Source organism: Pinus tabuliformis, chromosome 4_1, assembly GCF_031772625.1.
Source record: "Pinus tabuliformis cultivar Carrire ecotype Pingquan chromosome 4_1, CPIR1, whole genome shotgun sequence".
NCBI lineage: Eukaryota > Viridiplantae > Streptophyta > Pinopsida > Pinales > Pinaceae > Pinus > Pinus tabuliformis.
This window is the reverse complement of record NC_142303.1, coordinates 513,356,200-513,383,528: the sequence shown is the minus strand read 5'-3', so window position 1 is coordinate 513,383,528 and position 27,329 is coordinate 513,356,200. Positions and strand designations below refer to the sequence as shown.

The 27,329-nt window shown below is 38.1% G+C and overlaps 1 protein-coding gene across 1 annotated transcript; it reads right to left on the bottom strand.

Annotated features, from left to right (window-relative positions):
- Positions 1-4,114: 4,114 nt before the first annotated feature.
- LOC149176821 (uncharacterized) lies at positions 4,115-8,909 on the bottom strand. Its single transcript, XM_089421581.1, has 4 exons — positions 8,600-8,909; positions 4,667-8,470; positions 4,411-4,577; positions 4,115-4,243 (listed from the first exon to the last, which is right to left on the bottom strand). The coding sequence occupies exons 1-4, from the start codon at positions 8,907-8,909 to the stop codon at positions 4,115-4,117; spliced, it is 4,410 nt and encodes a 1,469-aa protein (XP_089277707.1).
- Between the last annotated feature and the right edge of the window lie 18,420 nt (positions 8,910-27,329).

Genomic DNA, 27,329 nt, shown 5'->3' with positions numbered 1-27,329 from the left:
GATCTTCCACCCCATCTACTCAGCTAATGCTAAAATGGTTATGATGGAGGAGTATCTTTCCACATGGGAAAATGTCTCCGCATGTTGGGTCCCTATAATACTAGTGATTACCCCATTACTATTGTAGTTATACCCCTTATTAATATTGTTGTGCCCCTACTGCCCCCATATTGTTATTACTGTGCCCCATAGAATCCCTCTATTGTTATTTTTGTGGCTTTATATTATTATTGTTAGGTCGGCTGGATTATATTGTGACTCCTTAGACTCCTATATATAGAAAGGAGGTTTTGTCATTTGAATCATCCAAGAATTGTTCATTTATGTAATGTAAAGGAGGTTGCCCCCTCGAAGAGGCTGAATTCTAAGGCGTTGATCTATCTTTTCTATCTTTTCTTGAGCTGGTTTCATAACACCGCATAATCAAATCCCTCTACCTATGATAAGCCTTTGGCCACAAATCTAGCCTTGTACTTCTCGATACTACCAACAGCTACATGTTTCACTTTGTATATCCGTCTAGAACCAACCATTGACTTGTTCTCTCGTCTTGGCACCACATCCCATACATTGTTCTTCATGATGGAGTCATACTTATCCACCATGGCATCTACTCACATTGGTTGGGAAACTGCCTCCTCAAATGAATGAGGCTCAGAATCAATGAGTTTTGTCATAAGTGCCATATAACTCATATACTTGTTTGTTGATCTCCTCTTCCTGTGCAAGGATGTAGGAACTCCCACATGCTCATGTGCATCTTGCATCAACCTATGAGTCCCTCTGGTTCTCTTCCTCCCCTCTCTAGAAGATTTTGATTGATTAGGTTCCTCCACTCAACCTCATTTTTTCTCCTCCATATGTGGTTGCTCCAAAACATCCTAAAGCTCTAATTAAGGCTCCTCCTTTGGATCTAGAAGCTCCTCCTCTGGTGCAATACTTATCTCTCTCTCTAAAGAGCTTCACATTGCCTTCACCTCATCTAATTTGACATCTCTCCTCATCACTGTCATCCTGAGTGAGGGAAAATACACCTAATAGTTATGAGGTGTCTCTGTGTATTAAAAAAGAATCCCCATCTCAGTTGTAGACTCCAACTTTTTCTTGCTATACTTGGAGACATGACAATAGATTGTAGCTCCAAAAATTCGAAAATAGGATACATTTGGTTTCCTCCCAGAGAAAGCGTCTTTGGGTGTGATCATGCCAAGTATTTTGAGAGGGCTTCGGTTCTTCAAATAAACTGTTGTATTTCATGCTTCTGCCCATAGATATATTGGGAGTCCCTGATCATGAAACATTGTTTTTGCAACCCCTACAATTCTTCTATTTTTCCTCTCTGCCACCCCATTTTGTTGTGGGTTGTGGGGTGCAATTAGTTCTCTTCTAATGCCTTCCTTGGCACAAAAATATTTGAAAGCATTAGACACAATTTTTCCTCCATTATCACTTCTCAGGGAAACAATGTAAACTTTGAAACATGAACTGATACTGTTACCAGTTTTGTAGAGATAGCAAAAAAGTGACCCGATTTTGAAAAGACATGTTTTTTTTAGAGCATAGTTTTTGGCACTTTAATTTTTTTATTTACATTGCATTTTAGAATGGTAGTGATTTTCATGCCGATTTAAAAAAGTGGTTATTCTGCATCAGACCCTTTTTTTAAAAGACCTATTTTTTGACTTTAAATTTTTTTATTGTATGAAATGTGAATTATTATTTTGTAAATTTAATAATTTTGGAAGTAGTCTTCTTCTTCATATTTTCTTGTTTTTTTTTTTTTTTTGTAGTGAGGTTTTTATTGTTTTGCATATTTAAAGAAGAAGGTCGATATTTTGCATTTTCGATATTCTACATATTTATACATCGTTAATTAAATTTTCAATTCAAATGAAATAATTGTCTCTAAAAAACAAATATATAAAAAAGACAAAAATAAAAAATAAAAAAATGTTAAAAAAAATTATCTCATAAACCATAAAAGAATTTCGGGAAAAAAACAAAACAAAACATACATATATATATATATATATATATATATATATATATATATATATATAATTAAGTAAAAAAAAAACAAAATTAACGAAAAAATTAAAAAAACTAGTAAAATTAATATTAAAAAAAAAAAATCAAATCAAATTATTAAAAAAAAAACCCCAAAAATATGAAAATGGCGTAAAATATATGTCTTTTCAAATGAAAAATAAAAAAATAAAAAAACATTTACAATTTATAAAAAATGCCTATTTTTTATTGAAAAAAAATAATAATTCAAATTATAAAAAAAATACAAAAAATAAATTCAAATTATAAAAAAAAACAAAAAAAAATGCGTATTTTTTATTTTAAAAAAATAATAATAATTATTTTTATTAAACCTAAATTTTTTATTAAAAAAAAAAATTAAAATTAAAATTAATTTTTTTAAACAATCTTATTATTATTATTATTTTTAATACAAATAATTAAAAATATTATATTTTATTTTTAAATAAATTTAATTTTTTAATTTAAAATTTAAAAAATTATTGAAAAAAAAAAATTAGAATTTAGAATTTGTTTTTTAATGGTTTTGTTTTGTTTTGTTTTTTTTTAATAAAATAAAATTTTGTGCCCTCCCCCAGCCGCCCGTGGTGGCGCGGCTGTGGGGCGGGAGGGCGATTTCGGGAATCGCCCTCCCGCCCCCCAGTCGCCCGTGGTGGCGCAGTCGTGGGCAGAGGGCCTGCAGGCAGGCCCCTCCACCCACGGCTGCGACACCACGGGCGGCCGGGGAGTGGAGGGCCAAATTTTTTTTTTTTTTTTTAGTTGTTTAATAATAAAAAAATCCATTAAAAAACAAATTTTAAATTTTTTTTTTAAATATTTTTTTTTTTAATTTTAAATTAAAAAATTAAATTGATTAAAAAAAATTAATTAATTATTTGTATTTTTAAATTTAAAAAAAAAAATTATATATATATTTTTTTAAATAAAAAAAAAGATTGTTAAAAAAAAATCTTTTTTAAACAATCTTTTTTTTTTTATTAAAAAAAAATTATAATAATAATTATTATTATTATTATTTTAAATAAAAATTGTAGGTTTAATAAAAAATAATTACATTTTTTTTTAATAAAAAATAGGCATTATTATTAGTTTTTTTTAATATTAATTTTAATAGATTTTTTAATTTTTTTCATTAATTTTCTAAATTTGTTTTTAATTTTTTTCCCCGGTTTTTTTTTTTTTTTACTTAATTTTATATATATTGTAATTTTGTTTTCTTTCCAAATTCTTTTATGATTTGCGAGATAATATTTTTTAACATTTTTTATTTTTGTCTTTTATATATATTTTATATTTGTTTTTCTAAGTAATCAACATTCTAATCTTAATTTTAGTATTTTTTTAATTTCTTTTTGTTAATTTTCTATTTTTTTTAAATCTAGTTCGTTTTTAATTTTTTTTGTTTTTTTCTTAATTTTTTTTGTTTTTAGTTTATTCTAAATTTTTTTTTTATATGGTTTACAAGATTTTTTATTTTTTATTTTTTAAACTATTTATTTGTTTATAATTTTATTTTTTTTTTAGTTTTTTAATTTTTACCATTAATTTTATTTATTTATTTATTTTTATTTTATATATTTTTTATTATTGATATTATTATTTATTTTTTTTGACTTTAACGGTTATGTTTTTTATTGATTGGCGGCAAAACAGCTACCGCATGCTGGATACATTGAAATAGTTCCTCAAATTTCTTGATCCTCAGAAATTTTGTTACATGGCAAATCCATGGACAAGCTTTGATTCTTAAACTTCTTTTAGGGAAAAACGCAGAGACTCTGCCTGAGGATCTGGACATTCTTAAGGGAGCGATTGTCCACACATCCAATGGCTGTTACCTGTTGCTCCTGGGAGATTGCAGAAGTTGGCTTGCTTAAACCTGAAATGTGAGATGCTGACCACTAACTCGACTACCTGTAAGACCACTCGGATCTGGGTTTCTTCAATCTGGCAGTTGAAATGTCGACTTCCCTCTCTAATCATCAATCACACGTATGCCTCAGGACGTTTTTGAAGAGTTGTAATGCAATTTCCTTGGGCAAACAACCTGCTGTGTCTGACTTATTTAATCCGATGCTTTAATAGGCTCGTAGTTTAGATCAGCTTGCTCTAATACTTGTTTCGAACTTCCCTTTGCAGTAGACCGGACGGTGGAACCGATGGAGTTGGGACGAACTATCACAGGATCTTCTTTCTGAAGTTAATCCAAAATCTGGAAATGAATGAGTTACTGACCGATTCAACAAGCTTGAGAATTGACAAACAGAGGAGGAATCCGAAATTTGCTGCCGTTCTTGGCTTTCTTCCAACAAGGGATTGGGAAACCAGAAAAAGACTCTTTTGTTTCTTTCAGGAGCTCACCTGTACCGTGTATTCAACCAAACAGTCACACAACGTCCAAGACAGTTCAAGGTTCTGTTGGAAACAGAGCATAAGAGACTGCCAGATACAGGGATTCCAAAATAATAACTTATCATGAATGCCTGCCCTTGGAGCTAGTTGAGACAAGGTAACTGGAACAGCAAAGCCTGATGGGAATCCAAGATTGATGTCTTAGTAGCTGATCCCATATACATCAAGTATCAATTTCCTGGTAAAACCTGTTAAGGGATGATACAGAGAGAATCAATCGAATTGACTGAGAGGGTTCTTTGGCTTTTTGCTGAGCCAAGGTTGGCTTCCGAATCTGCCTCAGAGTTTAGCTGCCTCAGGATGTGGTAGAAGGAAATTTTCCGAAACTTAGCCAACATGGGTCTAATTTTCTTGAGAATATGGTCTAAATGGATCTGCAAAGGATTTGACTGTGAATTCATTGCTTGGATGATAAGCCGAGAATCTCCAAAGACCGTCAGTGATTGAATATTCCATTTAAGAGCAAGAGTCAGTCCCTGCCACAAAGCTAGAGCCTCTGCTCTATTGTTTGATTCGATTCCTAGACCCCAATGAAACCTGAGTAAAGAAGTGCCATCAGGTTTCAGAAGAACTCCGCCTCCACCCGCAGCGCCAGGGTTGCCCTTAGAGGCCCCGTCGAAGAATAGACAGTGGTCATCAAGGGTCGATCTCCACTTTAGAAATTCCTGTTCTTCTAGGCGAATTTCCCACATAGCGTGGCAAGGGGCTGGGTTAATAGAGATGGATTGATTTTTTGGGACAATATCTTTCAGCCAGAGCTCCTCCTCACTGTCAAGCTTCGCTTCATTCCTTAAGGCTGGCTTAGCTTCCAATGTTTCTCCCAATATAGCTTTGATTTTGGAAATTACGCTGTTTGCTGTGCAAAATTCTCCTCTAAAAATTCTGTTATTCCTTTCCAGCCATAACTTCCAGCATATGAATTTGGGTGTCCACATCCATGCAGTCTTTAGCAGATTTTTTTTATTGAGGCAAAAGGGTGATAGCTTGGCCCACTCATGGAGCAGATTTGACACATTACTTGGCAGCTCAAACTTGTTCATTCTTGAACTCAGAACCCCCTTCCAAACTGTCTTGGCAAATGGGCACAGCAACAGCAGGTGATCAGCTGATTCTTCCTCTGATATACATAATGGGCATCTGGTTGGCCCTTCCATTCCCCGCTTTCTCAGGTTGTCTCCTGTCAGAACACTGTTATGGGCAAGCGTCCAGCTGAAGAAGTCGATTTTTGGGAGAGAAGGGAAGCTCCATATGAATTTCCATTGCGTTGGGTCTGGAGGAACATTCGGAACAGCAATCAAACTTTTGTATCCTTCAGCTACCGAGAAGATACCAGTATGGGAGCCCCACCCTCTTTTGTCCTTGGCTGATGCTGACAGAGGAGATTTCCCTTGCAGTTTGTCTAACAGTAAAGAAGCTTCTGAATGCAAATGATGTGGAACCTCTCCTAGATTCCAGTTGTCCCATCTTCTGTCAACATCCTCCGTCCAGTTGGATATGTCCCAAAGGGTTTCCTTATTGTTGGAGTGCAGCCATAGTTTAATATTTGCTAGGCCTTCTATTTGGTGTAGTGGCTGGTCTCCAAGAATCTGATCTTTCCAAATTCTAATTTTCTTCCCATTGCCTGGGATCCAGTAGAGATTGGGATTGAAGTTCTCAAGAGCTGCGATACAAAGCTTGGATATAGGGGAACCTTTGGAGTTTTTTGGGGGGAATTCCAGACATCTCAGTCGTTGACCTTGAAAGTATTTCTTCCACAGAACTTTTTTGCTCCAGCTTATTTTCCCTGCCACAATATTCCACAAAATTTTTGAGCCTAGAGCGAGGTTTTGAGCAGCCAAATCTCTCATTTGCAGACCTCCTTCTATGAATGGTTTCTTAATGGTATCCCAATTTACTAAATGAAGTCTTCTTTCATTGTTTTTCCCCCCTTCCCACAGGAACCGCCTCAGCAATCCTTCCATTTTACTGAGAAAGGTTTTGGGGGCAAGGAGAATGGAGTGCTGATAGAGAGGCATGCTTGTTAGGACAGATTTTATAAGAATTGTTTTCCCAGCAGTGTTCAGCCAGGAGGCTCCCCAGGCTTGTATTCTGAGCTTTAGCTTGTCCAGCAAGGGCATCCAATGGACGACTTTAGGGTTGGTTCTGAAAATTGGGATCCCAAGATATTTGAATGATTCCCAGTCCTGACAGATTTTCATTTCCAGAAGCCTAGCTATGTCAGCGAGATTTTTGGCTGAGCAGTTCCAGCCATAGATTGTGCTTTTTGAGTAGTTTATTTTACTGCCGGATGCTTCCTTGTAGATGTCCAGTTCCTTTTTGAAAGATCTGGCCGAATTAATGCTCGCTCCACCTAGCAGCAGAGTATCGTCGGCAAATTGGGCATGGTTTATATCTTTGACATTATGCACCATTCTAAGGCCTGGCAGAGTTTGGACTTGCTGGCAGGAATCAAGCTGGAAACTAAGAACTGAGGCTTGAATAGCATAGAGCAGAGGGGACAGCGGACATCCTTGTCTTAATCCCCTGGAAGCTGTAAAGAATTCAGTCGATCGACCATTAACCAACGGTGCAATCCAAGGAGAGGCAATGCATGCTTTCACCCAATTTATGAAGTTTATTGAGAAGCCCATTTTCATCATAACAGCAAACAGAAAGTCGTGCCTCACCCTGTCGAAGGCATTAGCCAAATCTAGTTTTATTACCATTCCTTTCTCTTTTCTCTGGCCACTTGAATGAACTGCCTCTTGAACCAGCACTATATTATCCAGGATCTTTCTTCCTTTGATGAAGCCTCCTTGGTTCTCCGGTATGATGTCCGGCAAAATATTCTTGAGTCGATTGGAAATTATTTTGGTAATCAGTTTATAGCTAGTGTTGCACAATGAAATGGGTCGAAATCTACTGAAATCTGAGGCTCCTTTCTCTTTCGGAATCAAAGCAAGGAAGGCTGAATTGGTACTGCCTCCTATCTTTGCGCAGAGTTGGGACTTCCTGGCCATTCTCAGAAGGTCTTTTTTGATAGTTGACCAGCAGGTTTGGAAGAACCTAGCAGTGAACCCATCAGGCCCTGGCGCTTTGTCCGGTTCCATGCCATCCACGGCTTTCTTGAGTTCATCCATGCTGATCGGAGCAGTCAGCATATTATTGACAGAGTCTTTCACACAATGAGGGATCAGATTATACGGATAGGCTTGAGGATCTATAGGATGGTCCTCTGGCGCTGAGTAGAGATCTTTAAAAAAGGAGAATGCTGCTCTCTTGATACCTTCAAAATCATTAACCACGGCCTCTTGGAATCGGATTTCTGAAACATTTTTGAATTGCTTTCTAGCTTCGGCATGCCTGTGGAAAAAACTAGTATTTTTGTCGCCGGCCTGTAACCATAAATTTCTAGATTTTTGTCTCCAATACTCTTCTTCGTCCCTACTAGCTTTATGAAGGGCTTTTTGCAGCTCAACTTCTTTTTGGAGTAGACTTTGGGTAATAACTGAATCCTCCATTGATGATTGGTGAACAGCAAGGTTTTCTACAGACTCTTTTCTCTTGACAGCAGGTGTTTTCAAAGTTTTAGCCCACTCCTTGAGTCTTCTCTTAAGAGCCCGCAACTTTTCTTCCCACACGAAGGAGGGGGATCCCTGTATTTTCCGATTCCATACTTCAGAAACCACCTCATTGAAACCCTCTTGCTGAATCCACAGTGGGCTAAATCTAAATGGAATTGGACCCAGAGAAACATTCATGGAGAGCTCGAGACTTATGGGTTTATGATCGGAAGTGCAGTTGGGCAGAATTTTGGATGAAGCCATAAGCCCATTAGTTAGAAAGGTGGCTTGGACAAGGAATCTGTCCAATCTAGCAGCTATATGGTTGGGGCCTAGTCTTTTATTAGACCAAGTGTATTTCCCAGCTGATGGTTTGATGTCCTCCAAATCCCAGCCAATCATGATATCTTCTACCCATTCTCTGGCCGGATCCCTTACAGGGGAACCTCCTTTTTTCTCTTCAGCAGCTAGAGTAACGTTCAGATCCCCTGCAATAATGATGTTTTCTGGGTTGTGCAAAACAAGAAATGACTGGAGCGAATCCCAACAAATTTTTTTCTCCGATGGAGAGACCGGAGCATAAAGGTTAAATATACTTACTTGTTGGCCAGAATCTTTGTGAAGGAGCTGAGTGAAAATCCAGTGCTGGCAACTTTCTTCCTGAATCAAGTCGTATTTGGAACTGTCCCAGAAGGAGGCAATCCCACCAGAGGCACCTCTAGCACTGACAGCTCTACCAGGGCCTTTGCGCCAAAATGTTTTGCTGGATTGGAGGAGAAGAGTGTCCTCCAGTTTTGTCTCCTGGATGAGAAAGATTTCAGGCATATGCAACCTCACAATATCTTTCAGGGCCTCTTCTTTCAGCCTGCTACCTAATCCTCTGCAATTCCAGGAGACGTATTTCATTATTTATTGGAGAGGGGGGGAGTGGCTCCTTTTGGAGCCTTGTTATGCTTGCGCCCGGATCTTGTGTTCATCATTCCCTTTAGAGTTTTCTGAGAACCTTGGAGAACATCCATGTAGGTTTTCTCCTCTCTCTGTTTCTTCTTGGATTTTCGGCCCCTGGTCGATTTGATAGGAGTGATTTGTGAGCTGTCTGATTCGGAGTCTCTTTCTTCTGATTCTTCCCCTGAATCAGAGGCAAGACTTATGTGTTCATCATTGCCTGCTTTTTCCCCTTGATCTGCCTTGGCTGGTTGGGCATTTGATTCTTCTTCGGTATCCTTCCTTTTCTTTGGCTGATCTTCAGTTTCTTCATTTTTCTCTGAGGTCTCCCCCTTTTCAAATGAGGGTGGGCTTTCATTTGAGACTGGATTTGTCTTGTCATTGGTCTGGGGATTTCCCTTTGATACTGATTGCTTCTTCTCGTTTGGCTTTGAGACTACCTTTCCCTTTTTTATTTCCTTCCATCCTTCTTCTTCCTCTTTGTCCCCTGACGGTGCTTTGGGGCAATTTCGTTGAAAATGGCCGTGCTCATGGCAGATTCTGCATTTGAATGGCAGTTGCTCGTAGTCCAACTTCTGGAAATGATGCCAATCTCCCACTGAAAGCTTGATGGCTTCCGGTAGTCCAGCTTCTAGGTCAACTTCCACGCAAATTCTGGCGCAAGTGTATTGGCCCTTGTTATCAGCTTTGTCTATGAATCTGCCCAGTCCGTTTCCTATCTTTTGCAGAGCTTGATAGCTCCAGCAGTGTATTGGCAGGTTGGGGAGCCGGACCCAAACAGGGACCTCCTTTGGGACATCAACTGAGGGGTCAAAGTCGGGTGTCCATTTATTCAGGAAGAGACCTTGATTTCCCATGAAGTATGGACCATTTCTGAACACCAGATCTCGGTCTTCTTTGGTAGTGAATTCGAAGATGAAGAAGCCCCTTCCAACCGCGTAGCTGATCACATTGTTGGGGAGCAGGGGTCTCCAGTTTCTTTGCACCCATTCATCAGTAGATTTTGATGTTGGCCACCGACCCATAAATTGCCCTACTAAACCTCTGTCAGCCAAGGCAAGGGCGATTTTGATTGTTTGGTCTTCTGGCAAAGCTATTTCTGGGATTTCTTCCAGCTTTTTTATAAATTTCGGGACTTCAGGTTGATTTCGTTTTTTCCCTCTCTGCGTTAGAATGCGTCTGAATGCTTCTGCTGGGGAAATCGGTGGGGTGGGAGAGGTCTCCGCACCCCCTGGAGCAGCCATGGCGGCGGCAGTTGAGCTCTGACCTAGTTGATCGCATCACAGAGCGCGCGCAGCTTCCGTTTGCTTTTTCTCAACTATCGGGTTGTACCTCAAGTGTTACTTATTATTGATATTATTATTATTATTATTATTTTATTTGATTTTTTTTTAGTTTTATATTTTTATTTTATGTTTTGTTATTTTTTTTTTAAACTTTTTTGTTTTGTTTTGTGTTTATTCATTGTTTTAATTTTCTTTATTTTTATTTCATTTTATGTTTTCATTTTTTTTTTAAATTTAATGTTTTTCGACATCATGATAAAATATTTTACACCATTATTTCGAAATGTTGAAATTTTACTTTTGAAAAAAAAAAAAAAAAAAGCGTTCTCCCAGAATCAACACTTTTCATTTTGAGGGTGTTTTTTGGATAATTTTTGCACAAAAAATTGGTTTTCACCGCCATTTTTAAAACATGTTGAAAATTTACCCAAGAAAAAAAAAAGGTGTTATTCGAGCATCAACACTTTTCGTTTTTAGCACTGTTTTTGATGTTTTTTCGGGGTTTTTTTTGCCAGAGTTCCCATTTTGAGTTTATAGTTCCCGTTTCAAAGTTTACATTGTTGGGATTTAATTTTCTAACCAATCTCATTTTCAACCATTGCTTTGAATTAAAAAAAATTTGCAAACACTTCATCTTTCTTCTTCATAAAATAGATCCAACACTTCCGGGACAAGTCATATATGAAAATTACATAACACATGTGTTTTGAAACTAAGACTGTAGAAAATGGTCCACACACATCTGAGTGGACTCACTCCAAGATGGATCTAGCTATGCTATCTCAGCCCTGGAAGGAGGATTTGAAATATTTTCCAAGAGTGCATCCATTGCAAACATCATGTTGGTCAACGATGCATTTTAGAAGTCTTGTGGTGATCTGCTGCATGATTTTCAAATCTCCATGGTGTAGGTGAACAATGCGCCTATGCCAAATTTCTCCAACATCTCGACTTTGAACATGTTTTTCTTTGCTTCTCAATGCAACACATGCATCCACCTCCATCTTGTAGATATTTTTCACTATAAAACCAATTTGTTTTACTTATCCAGTAGGAACATTCTTCAGATAAGCTTTCCCTTTATTGGACACCACATCATAAATTTTGTCCTCCAATACATCTACAAAAATCAATTTTTCCTTCAGCCCAGGCACATACATTACATTTTTCAGGGGAAGATGGGAGCCTATTTCCCTCTTAAAGGTAATAGTACCAATCCCTTTAGTACTATACCACCCATCATCTCCAAGTTCTATGTGTAATTTTAGGTCCTTCTCCTCCAGGATGCTGAAAAATTCCTTAGATATTGTCATATGAAATGAGGCTCCAGAGTCCAAGTATCATACACTGCCTCATACAGTACTTGCCATGCATGAAATGAGGGTGAAATCCAATTCGAATTGTGATGCAAGAGCATCACCTCCTACTCCTCTTGCATGCTTCTTTCCAGATTTCTTATGCAGACACTTGCTTGCATATTTTCCATATTCATGGTAGTGAAAACATTTAATTTTGATGAGGTCCTTCTTCTTGCCTCGGTTCTGGCTAAACTTTGTCTTTCCTTGGGCATTCTTTCCCTTGACTTTCTTTCCCTTTCCTACTAAGGTAAATTTTTCTTCCTCCTCAGTTTAGGATGTGACACCATCTCTAGTGTTTTTTGTGATCTCCTCCTGCACCAAATCAACCCAAAGTCTCTCCCAATATGGTAACATGGCTCTTTCATTAACTAAATCCTGATAGTTGTGCCAGGATTTTGGAAAGCCAAGGAGTGCTAAGCTCACAAGTTCAAATGATGTCATATTTTCTTCTACTCCTCCATTCTTATCTTGAACCTGAGTGAATCTAGATAGATATTGTGGAATGGTTTCACTCTTCTACATTTAAATGCTCCTAAGTTTATCTATCAATGCCAGTTTCCTGGCATCACTACTACTCTAGAAGAGATCTGTGAGATCTTTCCACATTGAAAAAGGTGTCTCCTTTCCATGCAAGTTCAAAACCACGTGATATTTTTCACACTTCGGAATAATCCTCCTAGCTTTTGATGTGTCTTTCTTCCACTGAGAAAGTGTTTGTGCATCTAATGATGTTGGTTTTGGAATATCAGTTTGTGTATATTCCCATACTTCATTATCATCTAGGACAACTTCTATCCCATCTTTCTAAGCAAAAAAAGTTGAGGTGTCATCCAATGCATATTCATGCCTCAATCCATTGAAAGACATTTTTCCCGCACTAAAGTGAATATGCACCAAAAACTCCACAAATCAAAATTTATTTGAGAGAAGATATGGAGCAAGGTTTCTATGTATTCTTCCGATGCTCTGATACCATGTAGAAATTGCAAGAAATTTTCTATTGCTAATGTAATCGAACTGAAATCAAGAGATAGAAATTTCTTCTACTATTCCGCGCAAAGGAAAACACACAATAGAAACAGATGCGATAACATGCAACCATCAAAACACAAGGAACAAAATGATTTTACAGGGGAATCCAACTGGGAAAAACCCCTTCGCTACTTTGCATTAATTCATATGAGAATGTGGATCAATTATAATATCTTGCTTCAATCCTGAAGCACACCCTGCACTGCAATTCTAATCTCCTCACTGACCTGCTCTGATCAACACTTAGCCAATTCAAGCCTCATCCTTCCTCTTATTTCCTTGCGCAATCCTTGAGGAAATTAGCCCCTAAAAATACGACAATTCCCTATTTCCTTACACAATTTCTAGAGGAATTGACCACCTGCTCAATGCAAAAGTCTGTACACTCAACTAGTATACAATTGATCAATGTGTCTTTTCATCCACTCCAACTAGGCAATTCGAATTCCATGCATGAATGGATTTATTTTTAGTAAATTGATTAGTTAACTAAGAGATCAATGAGTTAACAACTATTATAACTACTCAAATGAACTCTTACTGAATCCACTAAATACTTGAGCTCATTTAACTTAGTTTAATAAACAATAACTCCACTAGATTGCTAAATTTTAACAAACAACCAATGCACAACTCTACTTCTAGCCTATAACTTGAATTTATTGACTTAACTAGGAGACAAAGCCATGTCACTCTTGCTCATTGACCTGCTCTGACCAACACTTAGCCAATTCAAGTCTCAATCTACCTCCTATTTCCTTGTACAATCCATGAGGAAATTAGCCCCTAAAAATAAGATAATTCCCTATTTCCCTGCGCAATTTCTAGAGGAATTGACCACCTGCTTAATGCAAAAGTATGTACACTCAACTAGTATACAATTGATAATTACGATATGCCTTTTCCTCCACTCCAACTAGGCTATTCAAATTCCATGCACGATTGGGTTTATTTTTAGTAAATTGATTAGTTACATGAGAGATCAGTGAGTTAACAACTGTTATAACTACTCAACTAAACTCTTACTGACTCCACTAAAGACTACAACTCAGTTAACTGAGTTTAACTAACAATAACTCCACTAGATTGCTAAATTTTAGAAATCAACCCATGCACAACTCTACTTCTAGCCTATAGCTAGAATTTATTGACTTAACTAGGAGATAAAGCCATGTCACTCCAACTTACTGCAAGCCAAGTCATCCTGCTGATGTGGAAAAATCAAATTTCTCCATTTGACTAAGGCACAAGTCAAATGAAGACTTTTCTTGCTACATTTTAACTCTTTTATAACCATTTGATCCCTACAATACTATAGGCAATTCCATTGGTTTTAATTTGCTATATTATTGACCATGTCAATTCATCCTTGCACGCACAAATTCCATGGGTTAAGCCTTGGTTTTGCTCATGGATTTTAATCTTTACCACCTATAGGCACAACTGCTATGATGAAACTTGATCCCATCAGCTATATCTGCTCTTCTTATATGGGCTTCCCTGCGTCTGAGGCCCTATAGTTGTACTATTTAGGTTTTCCTCCCTGTGGTTGTAGCTTAATTTAGGTAAATTCCTTCTCTTCTTAGTCTAGATATTTGAGGCATACATCATCATCTCCTGCAACACTTGTACAATCTTTTGGAGTCTCTGTATCACCCTAGCAAACCGTTCTAGGCCTCATTCAAACCTATCCAACTTCCTACACTCAAACATGGACATATAGATAAGTTGACACATCAATCTTACACTGCACATCAATCCCACACTTAAACATGATGATAGAAATTGACACCCAGGTATTCAAGTCCAACATCTTAAGTCAACATCCAGGTTGACATCAAGGCCAACACAATAGCCATAATGCCAACAAATATCCCATTTTGAATCAATTCCAAGATGTTTTCCCTAAAGAAATACTTAGATTACCTCCCCATAGAGAGGTAAACTTTTCCATTGAGTTGATGCCTGGAGCAACACCAACATCCAAGGCACCATACAGGATGAGCACTCCTGTGTTGGTTGAATTGAAGTTATAGGTGAAGGAGATGATTGACAAGGGTTACATAAGACTGAGTGTGTCCCTGTGGTGAGCATCGATTTTGTTTGTAATGAAAAAGGATGGCACGCTCAGGCTATGCATTGACTACACGTAGTTGAATAAGGTGACCATAAAAAACAAACATCCCTTTCCACAAAGTGATGATCTATTTGATCAATTAAGAGGAGCCACAATCTTCTCCAAGATCGATTTGAGGTCAAGATACCATCAAGTATGCATCAAGGAGGAATACATCCATAAAATAATCTTTAGAACAAAGTATGGGCATTACGAGTTTGTGGTGGTTGTGCCCTTTGGGATTACTAATACCTCAACAACCTTCATGTGCTTGATGAACAATGTGTTCCACCCATACTTGGGTAAGTTTATATAATGTTCGTTGATGAAATTTTGGTCTATTCCAAGACCAAGGAGGAACATGAAGAACATATGGCCACAATATTTCAGTTATACAGGAACAAAAAATTTATGCACAACTTAATAAATGTGGTTTCTTTTAATCACAAATCCATTATGGGGAATATTGTCTCAAAAGAGGGAGTAGCAGTTGACCCCGAGAAGATCAAGGGCATCATGGAATGGCCAACACCTAAGAATATGGTTGAAGTTGGGTCCTTCATGAGACTAGCAATATATTACTAGAGATTTATTAAGAATTTCTCTAAGACCAATTGTCTAATTACTTCCTTGAAAAGGAAAGGATATAGATTTGAATGGATAATTTATTGTAGAAATTTTGAATAATAAACACATATTCAGCAGAGATTATCCCGATTATACACTATTGCGGAATACATGCATAATACATAACCTCCTCTACATTGATCAACAATTTAGCAGCATCAAAAACAATGAAACATCAATCGCATGCACACATTAACACAGTATGTAACCCGGGGAAAGCATACAGCTGAAAACCCCACACTATCTGTATATTAATGATTGAGAACATGTAACATTACATAGTACAATACTCCTCACAAGTATCCAGCACTATCTCCACCTGTTACACACAATACAGCTCAGATCTGATCTCCAAATCTCCTCTGCTACTTGCCTGTCTCCACTGCACAATCCTGCAAGATAATGAATGAATCCAAACTCGTTCCAAGTTCTATTTACCTTGGAGAATCACTCACACTGGAAATCACGTGAGCACAGGCTATATCACTGGGCATATGCAACTCTCATGGGCATACTCAATCCTTTGATTGTGCAAGATCTCATGCACAACTATAGTCACAACTGATAGCAATCTCAACCTCTAACACCCGTCTCCACTGAACTGTGCATGCACTGAGTTAACTGATGTATTCTTCAGTTGCATTATGAGATAATAATTAGTGAATTAATTAATAACTAATTCACACAACTCATCACTTAGTCTATTGGCCAGTTAAACTAAATACAACTAGTTCAACTAAGTCAAATTGAACACAACTCCATTAACTGCTCATCCAACTCCACAGAACTCAACCACATGAGTTCTAACTGATGTCCTGCATGTAATAGCTCAACTGACCCAAAAAGAAAGCGTATTTCCTTCTGACAGCTGCATGTGCCACATCTGTAGCTCAAACTGAAGTGCTCCAAGAGGATAAGATAAAGTTTATAGTCTAAATATTATTATTAGACAATAATATTTGACTTTTCTATTTTTGACTAGCAGTCTAAAAATAGACTCTGATCACTCCTGCTGTGATCCAAAAATAGAAGTCCATCTATTTTTCCCAACATGACCAATCATCCATAAACATCAAACTGCAACTCATAGACCATGATCCATATGTCTAAAAATAGACTTTGCGCTAAAACTTGCTTGCGGGACCACTTAGTGAAGGCGACTCCTTTCCACTAAGCTCCATCATCTTGTTGCATTCTCAACAAGCATTTCTTGTTGCACACTTTTCAACTTTTATCGCGCATCAAGTTTTGATGAGCTAAAGCAGTTGTTAACTAATGCACCAATACTAAGAATAGTAGATCCCAAAAGTGATTTCATTATATGCATGTATGCCTATAAGGAGGGAATTTCATCTAGGTGGCTATTGGTTGCCACCCACCTATTCCACGTGGACTCCCACAATTGTTTCTTTCAATTTCCTTAATTGTAGCACAGTTAAGTATTTTTATAGTTTTTTGGGCCCTGAACTTCTAAAGCCGTTTTGAGGCCCTAAACAATGTTTTTTGTTTGTTTGTTTGTTTTGTTTTTTTTGTTTTTGTTTTTTTTTGTTTTTTGTTTTGTTTTGTTTTTTTTTTTTTTTAAACAAGCAAACACATCACCTACAATAGAGGCTTGCAATAAAAAATTGTAGTCCTCAGATAGATCTTTCTAACGGGGTATTGCATGCATCAAACAGAGATCATATTCCAAAGTTATGAACTTGGGGAGTTGATGTACCAATTTAGCCCAATAAAGCCGTTTTGAGGCCCTAAACAACGTTTTTTTGTTTTGTTTTGTTTTTTTTTTTTTTTTAATAAGCAAACACATCACCTACAATAGAGGCTTGCAATAAAAAATTGTAGTCCTCAGATAGATCTTTCTAACGGGGTATTGCATGCATCAAACAGAGATCATATTCCAAAGTTATGAACTTGGGGAGTTGATGTACCAATTTAGCCCAATGAGGCCCACAAATGTTTGGTTATTTAGAAGGCATGTAGCTGCCACATCTCTTCTCAGAGATAAGCTACCATCGCCTGAGCTAGTTTATTTCCATTTTGCATATAAGCAATTTTGAGTACTTTGTTATTAATGAATTGAAGTTTTGTTTTCGCTGCATCTCTGTGTTTTAGTTCATATCTCTATTTCATTTCGTTCCTTCATAAATAGGGATCAGTGGTATCAGATCGATCTTCTCTTTCTCTATTTTTCTTTGTATGTCCCCAACGAGGTAGGGGTATAAGGAATTAGGGCTCGAACTAGTTGAATCTTTTCAAGACCAGCCTCACCGACCCCAACGACCTCCCATTACAGAAGAAAATAAAGGCAAGGGATTAGGATATCCATTCAAAATATTGCTCAAAGAATCCCTCGAGCGACTAAGGAACGCAATGATGGACAACTTTGCCAAGATCCTTCGACGGATGCCCACTGACAATGCATCTTCATCCAACAGTCACTTCGAAGGCACTACCCCCTTCAAGGTATAAGTAAAATTCAATATCCCTATATTCAAAGTTTAAATAGATGCATATGTTGTAGATAAATGGTTGAATCGATTGGATGGTTACTTTTCGGTCCATAGTTTCTCTGATAGGGAGAATATTACTTTTGCACTGCTTATGGTTGCTCCTCATGTCAAGGACTGGTGGGAAACTTACTGTGAGAAAATGGATGAGGACCCTCTCTATTTACAACTTCCCCCTTTTGGAACTCTTTCCAAGATGCTATCAAGGAACAATATTACCCTGTGGAGAGCTATGAGGACAAGTACATACAATTGACCACACTATGAAAACAAAGGGACCAAGATGTGCATGAACTCTTAATTTTTTTCGTACTCTACAAATAAAGTTGGGTATCAAAGACTCTGAGCAACATCTAGTGCTCTAGTACTGCTATTGTCTACACAAATACATTCAGGGAGAAATGGAGTTCCTAGACATCTCCTCGCTTGGTGCAACATACTAATATGCTGCCAAGATTGAACAAAAAATTAAACAAAAGAAGTGCAAATTTGGATTTGTGAACTAGAAGTAGGGCAAGAACACCCCAAAACCATAGAAAAATGGAAAAATCCAAAGCACGATGACCCAGGACAACTCATCGAAGCCACAAGCAAAGAACAACACCACGAGGACAAAGAAGGACACAAGAAAGTGGCATGAGTTCCATAAGAGCACCACTCATAACACAAGTGAGTGTCGAGCCAAGCAGTCATTGATGATTGAATTGAAGACTTCAGAGTCAAATACATGTTCTGACTCTTAGTTAGAACCCGACAAGGGGAATGACAAAGGGCAGTATATTATTAATGCGAAGCTGAACGCCACCGTTTCCACCACCAAGATCGAGAAGATTGAGCTTAAAGATCCAGAGGAGGGGGAGCGTCTCTTCCACTCAAAGATGTGGGTGAAGGGTTCTCCACTGCATATCATTGTTGACAACGAGATAAAAAAGAACCTCATTTCAACAGAGGTTGTGAAGCGGTTGGGCCTATCCATCACACAACGCCCACAACTGTACACCATCGAGTGGCTTCACCAAGGACAAGATCTCCATGTCAACCAACAGTGCTACCTTCCCTATAGCATCAATCCCTTCACAGATTAGATATTGTGTGATGTTGCTCTTCTTGAAGTTTGTGATGTATTATTAGGTCAACCATACTTATGGAAGCGTCATGTTGTATATGAGTCTATGCTTCGCATTGTTATTATTACTCGGGGAATATGTTATACAAGATATCAAAGGTATTCCTGCCTACCACCATCCCTTTGATCTCTGCTAAGAAATGTTGTAAGATCAACTCCTAGACTGGGAAATTTGTTTTCTTTTTGATTTGATCTCAAAGTAAGGGGAATATTCTGGCCACATCCATGGCCCCCGGGAAGGGTTCCTCCACACAAAAAAAGTAGGTGGATAAGGTCGTGGAAGAATATAGGGACGTCTTCTCCTCACCCACAGAGGTACCCTTGCATTGTCAGATCAAGCATTCGATGGATATGACTTTTGGAACACCCCTACCCAATGGGTCAATATACGCTTCTCCATTATGGAAAATGAAGAGATCAAGTGACATATCCAAGAGTTGCTATAAAAATGGCACATCTGACTAAGTTCCTCACCTTGTGGGAGCTTGATTGTACTTGTATGGAAGAAGGATGGGACTTGGAGGCTCTGCATTGATTATCGGTCACTAAACAAAATCATTGTCAGGAACAGGTATCCAATCCCATGGATTGATGACCTTCTGGACCAGCTCAAGGGGGCCAAGTATTTCAGCAAGATTGATTTGAATTATGGCTATCACCAAGTTCCAATAGAGCCCACAGATGTATGGAAGACCGCCTTCAAATCCAAGGAAGGCCTTTTTGAATGGTTGGTCATGCCCTTCGGGTTGACAAATTCCCCTGCTACTTTTATGAGGCTGATGGATGAAATCTTGCATCTCTTCACCAACTCGTTTATGGTTGCTTATTTGAACGACATCCTCATCTTCAACAAGAGTTGGGAAGAGCATTTGCAACACATTTTAAAAGTCCTTCAAACCCTGCGGCAACACAAACTATGTGCCAACTTAGAGAAATGCACCTTTGGCATAAGCCAGGTATGATATCTGGGTTACATCATAGATGAGCAAGGCATGCATGTGGATCTGGATAAGATCCAAGTCGTTTAGGATTTTTCAACCCTGACCACTCTAACAAAGCTTCATAATGTTTTGGGCCTCGAAAATATTTATCAGAGGTTCATATTGGGATTCTCCCATATCACTTGGCCTTTGAGTCAGATTATCAAGGGAAAAGAGAAAGCAAATTTTTCCTGGTCCGAGTCCCAATAGAAGGCATTCATTGAGATGAAACATCGCCTTTGTTTTGCAATTGTACTCACATTTCCAGACTTGCAACATCCATTTGAAATTGAGATAGATGCCTTTGACTATGCTATTGGTGGAGTGCTCACCCAGCATGAGCATCCAGTGGCCTATCATAGTGAGACACTTTTTGATTCAATTTGGAAGTACCCCACCTATGATAAAGATATGTATTCTATCGTGCAAGCTTGTTGGAAACATAAACATTACATTCTAGGGAAGGAGATGGTCATCCACACCAATCACTGTACTCTTCAATTTATACAGACACAAGGGAAGTTGTAGAACGATAATCATTAGAAATGGTCTACATATATGCAACAATTCCACTTGAAAATTAAATACAAAAAGGGAAACAACAACCATGTTGCAGATTGCCTCAACTAGCTCCCAGTTGCAGTATTGACTATCGTTCTCAACTATTGTGGCCATGATACCTCTAGATAACAACAACTGTACAAAAATGATCCAGAATTCGCCACCACATACCAGATGCTAGTGGATGGCAAGCAAGTTCCCGATTTCCACCTCCAAGATGCATTATTATGCTACCTGGGCCACCTTTGTGTTCCTTCAAGTGAGCGTGCCAAGTTTATTTGGGAGGCACACTATAGTTGGGGCATAAGACACTTAGGTGTGAAGAAAATTATGGTCGTACTACATAAGTACTTTTATTGGCCAAAAAATCAACAGGATGTTGGAAAATATATCAGATTCTACACTTCCTATGCCATCGCCAAGCCAACCATCAAGAAGCAAGGCCTGCACACTCCTCTGCTTACTCCCAACCGACCCTAGGAATCCATCCCTGTGGACTATCTGTCTGGCCTCCCTTCTGCCTAGCATGGTAATGACTATCTATTTGTGGTCATGGACAAATTTTCTAAGATGGATATATTGGTGACCTGCAAGAAGAGTATTACAACAGAGGACATCGCCAATATATTTTTTGAACAAGTGTGGATACATTTTGGGATCTCGTAGACCATTCTATAAGATCGGGATAGCAAGTTCTTAAGCACATTTTGGTCGAGCCTCTAGACACTATTGGACACCAAGCTCACCAAGTCAACTGCATTCCATCCCTAGAATGATGGCCAAAAAGAGGTTGTCAGCAAAATGATAGTGCACATACTCCACATGTACAACTCCAAGCATACACGAACTTGGGATGAGAGCCTTCCCTATGTGCAACACAACTATAACAAAGCTCTCCATAGCTTGAGCGGTCATAGTCCCTATCAAGTGGGTTTGGGATTTCAACCATTGTGTCCAATTAATGTCACCATGCCTCATGCGACTACACAAACATAATCCACACATGTATAGTCTGAGGTTGATAAAGAAACTAGGTTTATTGAATGCATCCAACACATCTGCCAATAGGTTCACGACATCTTGGAGAAGTCTAATGGCAAGTACAAGTAGCAACATGATCAACATCGGGTGCCACAAAATTTTTAGGTGTGCGAAAATTTTTGGTTGTATTTGCAAAAACAACGCCTTACCAGAGCCCATCGAAAGCTAAAACCACTCTGATATAGGCCTTACACTATCACCAAGGTTATGGGAGATAATGCTTTTGAGCTCAAAATTTCCCCATTCCTTGGCTTGCACCCGGTGTTCAATGTGAACAACCTTCGACCATACTTTTCACCATCACTGGAGACATCATATATTGTAGAAAAAATCACACCAACATAGCTAAACATAGACTGCATGGAACTTGCCAAAACGAATCAAATCATGGACACACAAATCAAGAAAACTCGCCATCAGAAGTTCCAACTGTATCAGGTTGTCAAAGCTGGCCAACTCCTGCATCAAGGCAAGTGGCTCACCAGGGACCAAGTTCAACGGAAGTTTCACCATCTCACGAAGGCACTCAATGAAATGGGGACCATTACTTCCTAAGGGGGAGGACTGATCCAAGTGGATATTGGTGGCCACCCACCCATTCCACTTGGACTCCCACCATTGTTTCTTTCGGTTTTCATAATTGTAGCACAATTTGCTATTTTTGGCAGTTTTTCAAGCACTAAACTTCTAGAGCCGTTTTGAGGCCCTAAATGATGTTTTTTTGCAAAATGGGAAAAACCAATGCCTACAATAGGGGTTTGTAGTCAAAAGTTGTATTCCTCAGACAGATATTTCTAACAAGGTGTCATATGTGTCAAACGAAGTTCGTATGCAAAATTTATGACCTTGGGAAGTTGATGTACTAATTTACCCCAACGGGGCCCATAGAATTTTAGCGCTTCATCTCCTAGGGTTAGGTTTTTGGATGTTTTAGGTTTTCCATTGTTTCTAAATAATAAATAAGCCTTTGAGCCTCATTGTAACACAGTTCAAAAGGCATGCAACTGCCACATCTCTTCTCACAGATAAACTACCATCGCTCAAGCTAGTTTATTTCCATTCTGCATATAAACAATTTTCAGTACTTTGTTATTAATGAATTGAAGTTTTGTTTTCTCTATATATCTGTGTTTATGTTCATATCTCTATTTCATTTCATTCCTTCATAAATCTGGAATAGATTTGGTGGAGTATTGATGCAAGAGGGCTGAGTGGTTTGCTATGAATAAATAAAGTTAAATGAGCATGAGAAAAATTTTGTAACTCATGCTCTGGAATTGGCTGTCATCATTCATGCCCTAAAAATGTGGAGACACTAACTCCTCGGTATAAAATTTACTTTAATGACTGATCATGGAGGGTTGAAATATTTATTCGATCAACCTAAATTAAATGCTCGACAAGCTAGATGGTTGGCCACACTCAACGAAATTGACTTTGAAATCAAATATATAAAGGGAAAGGAGAATAGAGTGGCTGGAACAATTAGTAAAAGAGTGCAAATAAATTGTATGGCAGCCATAAGTTCCTATGGGGCTGATCTTGAAGAAAAGATAAAAAAACGTTGGGCAGCAAGATGAAAAGTATCAACAATTAAAGGAGAAACTACAATGAGGCTCTCAAGGTAATGAAGGCACATAATATTACCTTACAGGAAAGGGGTTGATTAATTTCAAAAACATAATTTATGTGCAAAATAACAACGAATTGAAGAAACTCATATTAGGAGAGTTTCATGTGAAGCCATATTTTGGCCATCCAGGATATCAAAAGACTCTAGCATCCATCAAGAAATTTGATTGGTAACAAAATTTGAAAAGATAGGTCACTGATTTTATCTCCAAGTGGACAAAGTGCTAATAAGTGAAGGCCGGGTGCAAGCACCCATCTAGCTTATTCCAACCCATTTCCATTCCAGAATGGAAGTGGGAAGTGATTTCAATGGACTTCATTATAGGGATGCCAAGGACTCCAAAACAACATGTTGCACTCATGGTAGTGGTCGATAAGTTGAGAAAGATGGCTCACTTCATGGTTGTTAAATCTACAAATTCAGCTAGTGAGGTGGCTCAAGTTTTCATAAAGGAAATTGTAAGACTACATGGAATTCCCAAGAAAATAATCTCATATTTAGATGCCAAATTCAATTCAAGGGTTTGGAAAAAGATGTTTGCAAGATTGGGAATAGAGTTGGCTTTAACCATAGCATATCATCCTCAAAATGAAGGGAAAACAGAGAGGGCAAACATAATTCTCGAGGAAATGCTAAGAATGTATGTAATGAACTAGTCAGGGAAGTGGGAAGAATACCTACCACTTGTAGAATTAGCATATAATAATGGGTATCAGGAATCATTGAAAATGAGCCCATTTGAAGCAATGTATGGGAGGAGTTGTAACACTCCTATCAATTGGAGTGATCTAGGGGACAAGGTCCTTATTGGGCCTTACATGTTGAAGGAAATGGAACAAGAAGTGTAGACTATCAGAAGGAACTTAAAGGTGGCACAAGATAGATAAAAGATTTATGCTGACCAGTATAGAGTGCACAAAAAGTTCCAAATTGGGGAACATGTATATTTTCACATTAGACCGAAGAAGAGTTCCTTGAAGATTGGGTCATGTGCCGAGTTGGCACCATAGTTTTGTTGGCCTTTTAAAATACTTGAAAGGATAGGACCAATAGCCTATAGGTTGGCCTTGCCACCATCAGTGAAAGTTTATGATTTTTTTCATGTTTCATTACTTAAAATATATGTATAGGATGTTGATCATGTAATTGATTAGTTTGTGTTACAAGTAGAACTAGAGGGAGAGTTCCAACGAGAACCTACATGCATTCTGGATCAGAGACAACTCACACTCTGAAATAAAGCAATAGATCAAGTCAAAGTGTAGTGGAGGCACTTTAGGGCAAAATAAGCCGCGTGGGAAATGACTAGCTAGATGTGGGAAAAATATCCTTTTTTGTTTGTCAATTGAGAAAAATGTAAAGAAATTTTGTAAATGTTGTTAACAGTTGTGTATATAAATATCCAAATTTGTTGTACTTGGTATTAAAACATGTTACTATTTTGTGATTGGTTATAGAACATTGAGGACGATGTTCCTCCAAGGGGGAGGGGTTTGTGACAACTCGGGGACAATTTCCCCTTCATTGTGTGTCTATATATATATATATATATATATATAGATAGATAGATAGAGAGAGAGAGAATTATAATTAGAAAGGCCTGAGAATTGGGACACAAATTCCATAGTTTGAGGAAGGAGGTTGCTTGACTTGTTTTATGACAACCATTGAAGGATGGCAGGTTTTCCATAAATGGTTTGGTTCCACAAATTAAGTGGAGATGGAAAGAAGGATAGTAGAACCAAGTCTGCCTTGGGTAAATCTACAAGGAAAAAGGGACAAAATTGAATGATATATGGGCTACATTCACAAATGAGGGATAAAGAAGTCATCTAATGAGAAGTGGGGAGAAAGGATGTGTTGACACACAACACTCCCTCCATAATTCAAACACAACAAAACCATCGTGGATGAGAAGGAAGATGTGACATCATTGTTAGCACGCACAACAGAAGATGGTTGCAACATCCTGAGGAAAAGACAAGGGGAATCCTCAAGGAAGAGGGGAGACCACACATGATAGAACATATAACATACACACCAAGAGCACTCTCATGCATAGAGGAGAGGGATCAAATTCTGATGTAGAAATAAAAATAATGAGAATGCAAGAGAAAGTAACTGAGAAAGAATGAAACAAGAAAATCTTTGTGATGCTATCATAATGCAGGAAAGAAGAGCCAATACTTGGTTTAGCATTGGGAGGTAGAAGAATAACTCACAGGTGAGGACAAGGTTCTCTAAATTCCCTATAATACTGGAGGGTGGAGATGGTTTTCTATGGATTCCCTTGATAACTTTGTTGGATGCATGATACTTGGATTCCTAGTAGGAGAGCTCTTTAGCCTCCTCTACTTGTTTTCTTGGTTTACAGTGAGCTATGGATTCCCTTGTTACTGACTGAGGGTGGAGACACAACCTCTATATTCCCTTGTTTCTGATTGAGGGTGGAGGCACAACCTATGGGTTCCCTCCTTGTTGATTTAGGGTGGAGGCATAGCATTTGGATTCCATTTTTGCTGATTGAGGGTGGAGGCACACCCTATGGATTCCCTTATTGTTGATTAAGGGTGGAGGCACAACCTCTAGATTCCTTTTTTGTTGATTGAGGGTGGAGGCACGACCTTTGGATTCCCTTGTTGTTGATTGAGTGTGGAGGAACAAACTTTGGATTCCCTTGTAGTTGATTGAGGGTGGAGGCACAAACTTTGGGTTCCCTCATTGTTGATTAAGGGTGGAGGTGGTGAACCTTTGGATTCCTTATGAGAAAGTGATTGAGTCTAAGAGTTGGTGAGTCATGGTGGATGGTCCTCTACAACCCTTGTTTTAGTTGGAAGATTTGGTTTGATCCCTTAAGCACTCATCCTCAAGCTCTAGAATCTGGCTTGGGGGTGACTAATGAAAGAAAGATTTGGTTGCAGTGTGTTTAAGGTTGGGTTGAGAGTTACAGTCTGAATCTCAGTTGCCTGGATCAATTTATCAAAGATAAGTGTCCGTTGATGTCTCTTATGTTCTAAATGTTTTATGCTGGTATAATGCATTGCTTTATCATGGATTGTAGTGTTTAGGAATGATGTATTCTTGAATGGACATTGTTGTTTTAGAGACATGGTTATGGAATGGTTTGAATTCCTATGTTGGCGTAAGGTTTGTTTTGATATATATTCAATCTGCTAGTTCAATGTGTATTTCATGAAATGTGATATTTTCTGCCCGTTTGAGGAAGGATGTGTCTAAACACACACACACATTGTAGAATTTTCTCTACAAATTAGCTAGCTCACTGATATCATGTAGAAATTTCACTTGCAGATCAAACGGATATATGCAATGTATTAAAGCATAATACTAGATCTACATCTACCATAAACTTTGCAGAAGCTAATCAACCATGAGCAACATCAAGCATGAACACATATAACTGATAAGAAGGAATCAATCACACATAACACAGAAGAATTTATCCGGGAAAAGCACCAGCCTAAAACCCCATCTCTATATTATCAATCAAGTGGAAATCCTCAACAACATACAAAAAGAATCAGCTCAAAAGCTATCTTGCTTTCTCTGTACTCTGATGATGTAGCTCATGGACTATCTAGGCCTGTATATATAGGCTCCACAAGTCCTCCAAGCTCCTATTTCCTTGCACAGTTTTGATTGGGGTCCAATTACAAAACACATGTAAATTGGCCTGATCATACCTGCTGTCACCTCAGGTCCAACTACGCAGTCATAGAAGGAAGAAGCTTCCTTCCCCATGCAAGGAATACTTACTAGAAATATCCTAGCATCTGATAGTACACTGTCCCACATCTGATCTCAACTGGGTCTCTGACAGAACTGACATGCATTAGTTATCCATGAGTTAATACACAGTTATCTAAAAATAACAGTTGTCACATACATGCAAGCATCAACAAAATGTATCTCATTAATTTAACAACTTGTTAAATTAATCTAACTGAACTTGACTAAGTTAAACTAAGTCAACTGATCCTTCAATATAGAACTCATCCTTAATTCCTCAATTAGTGGAGCAAATCAAGGACACGTTCCCCAATTAGTGGAGAAATAATTGCATGTTCTCACAAAGACTTCAAGTTTGCTTTTC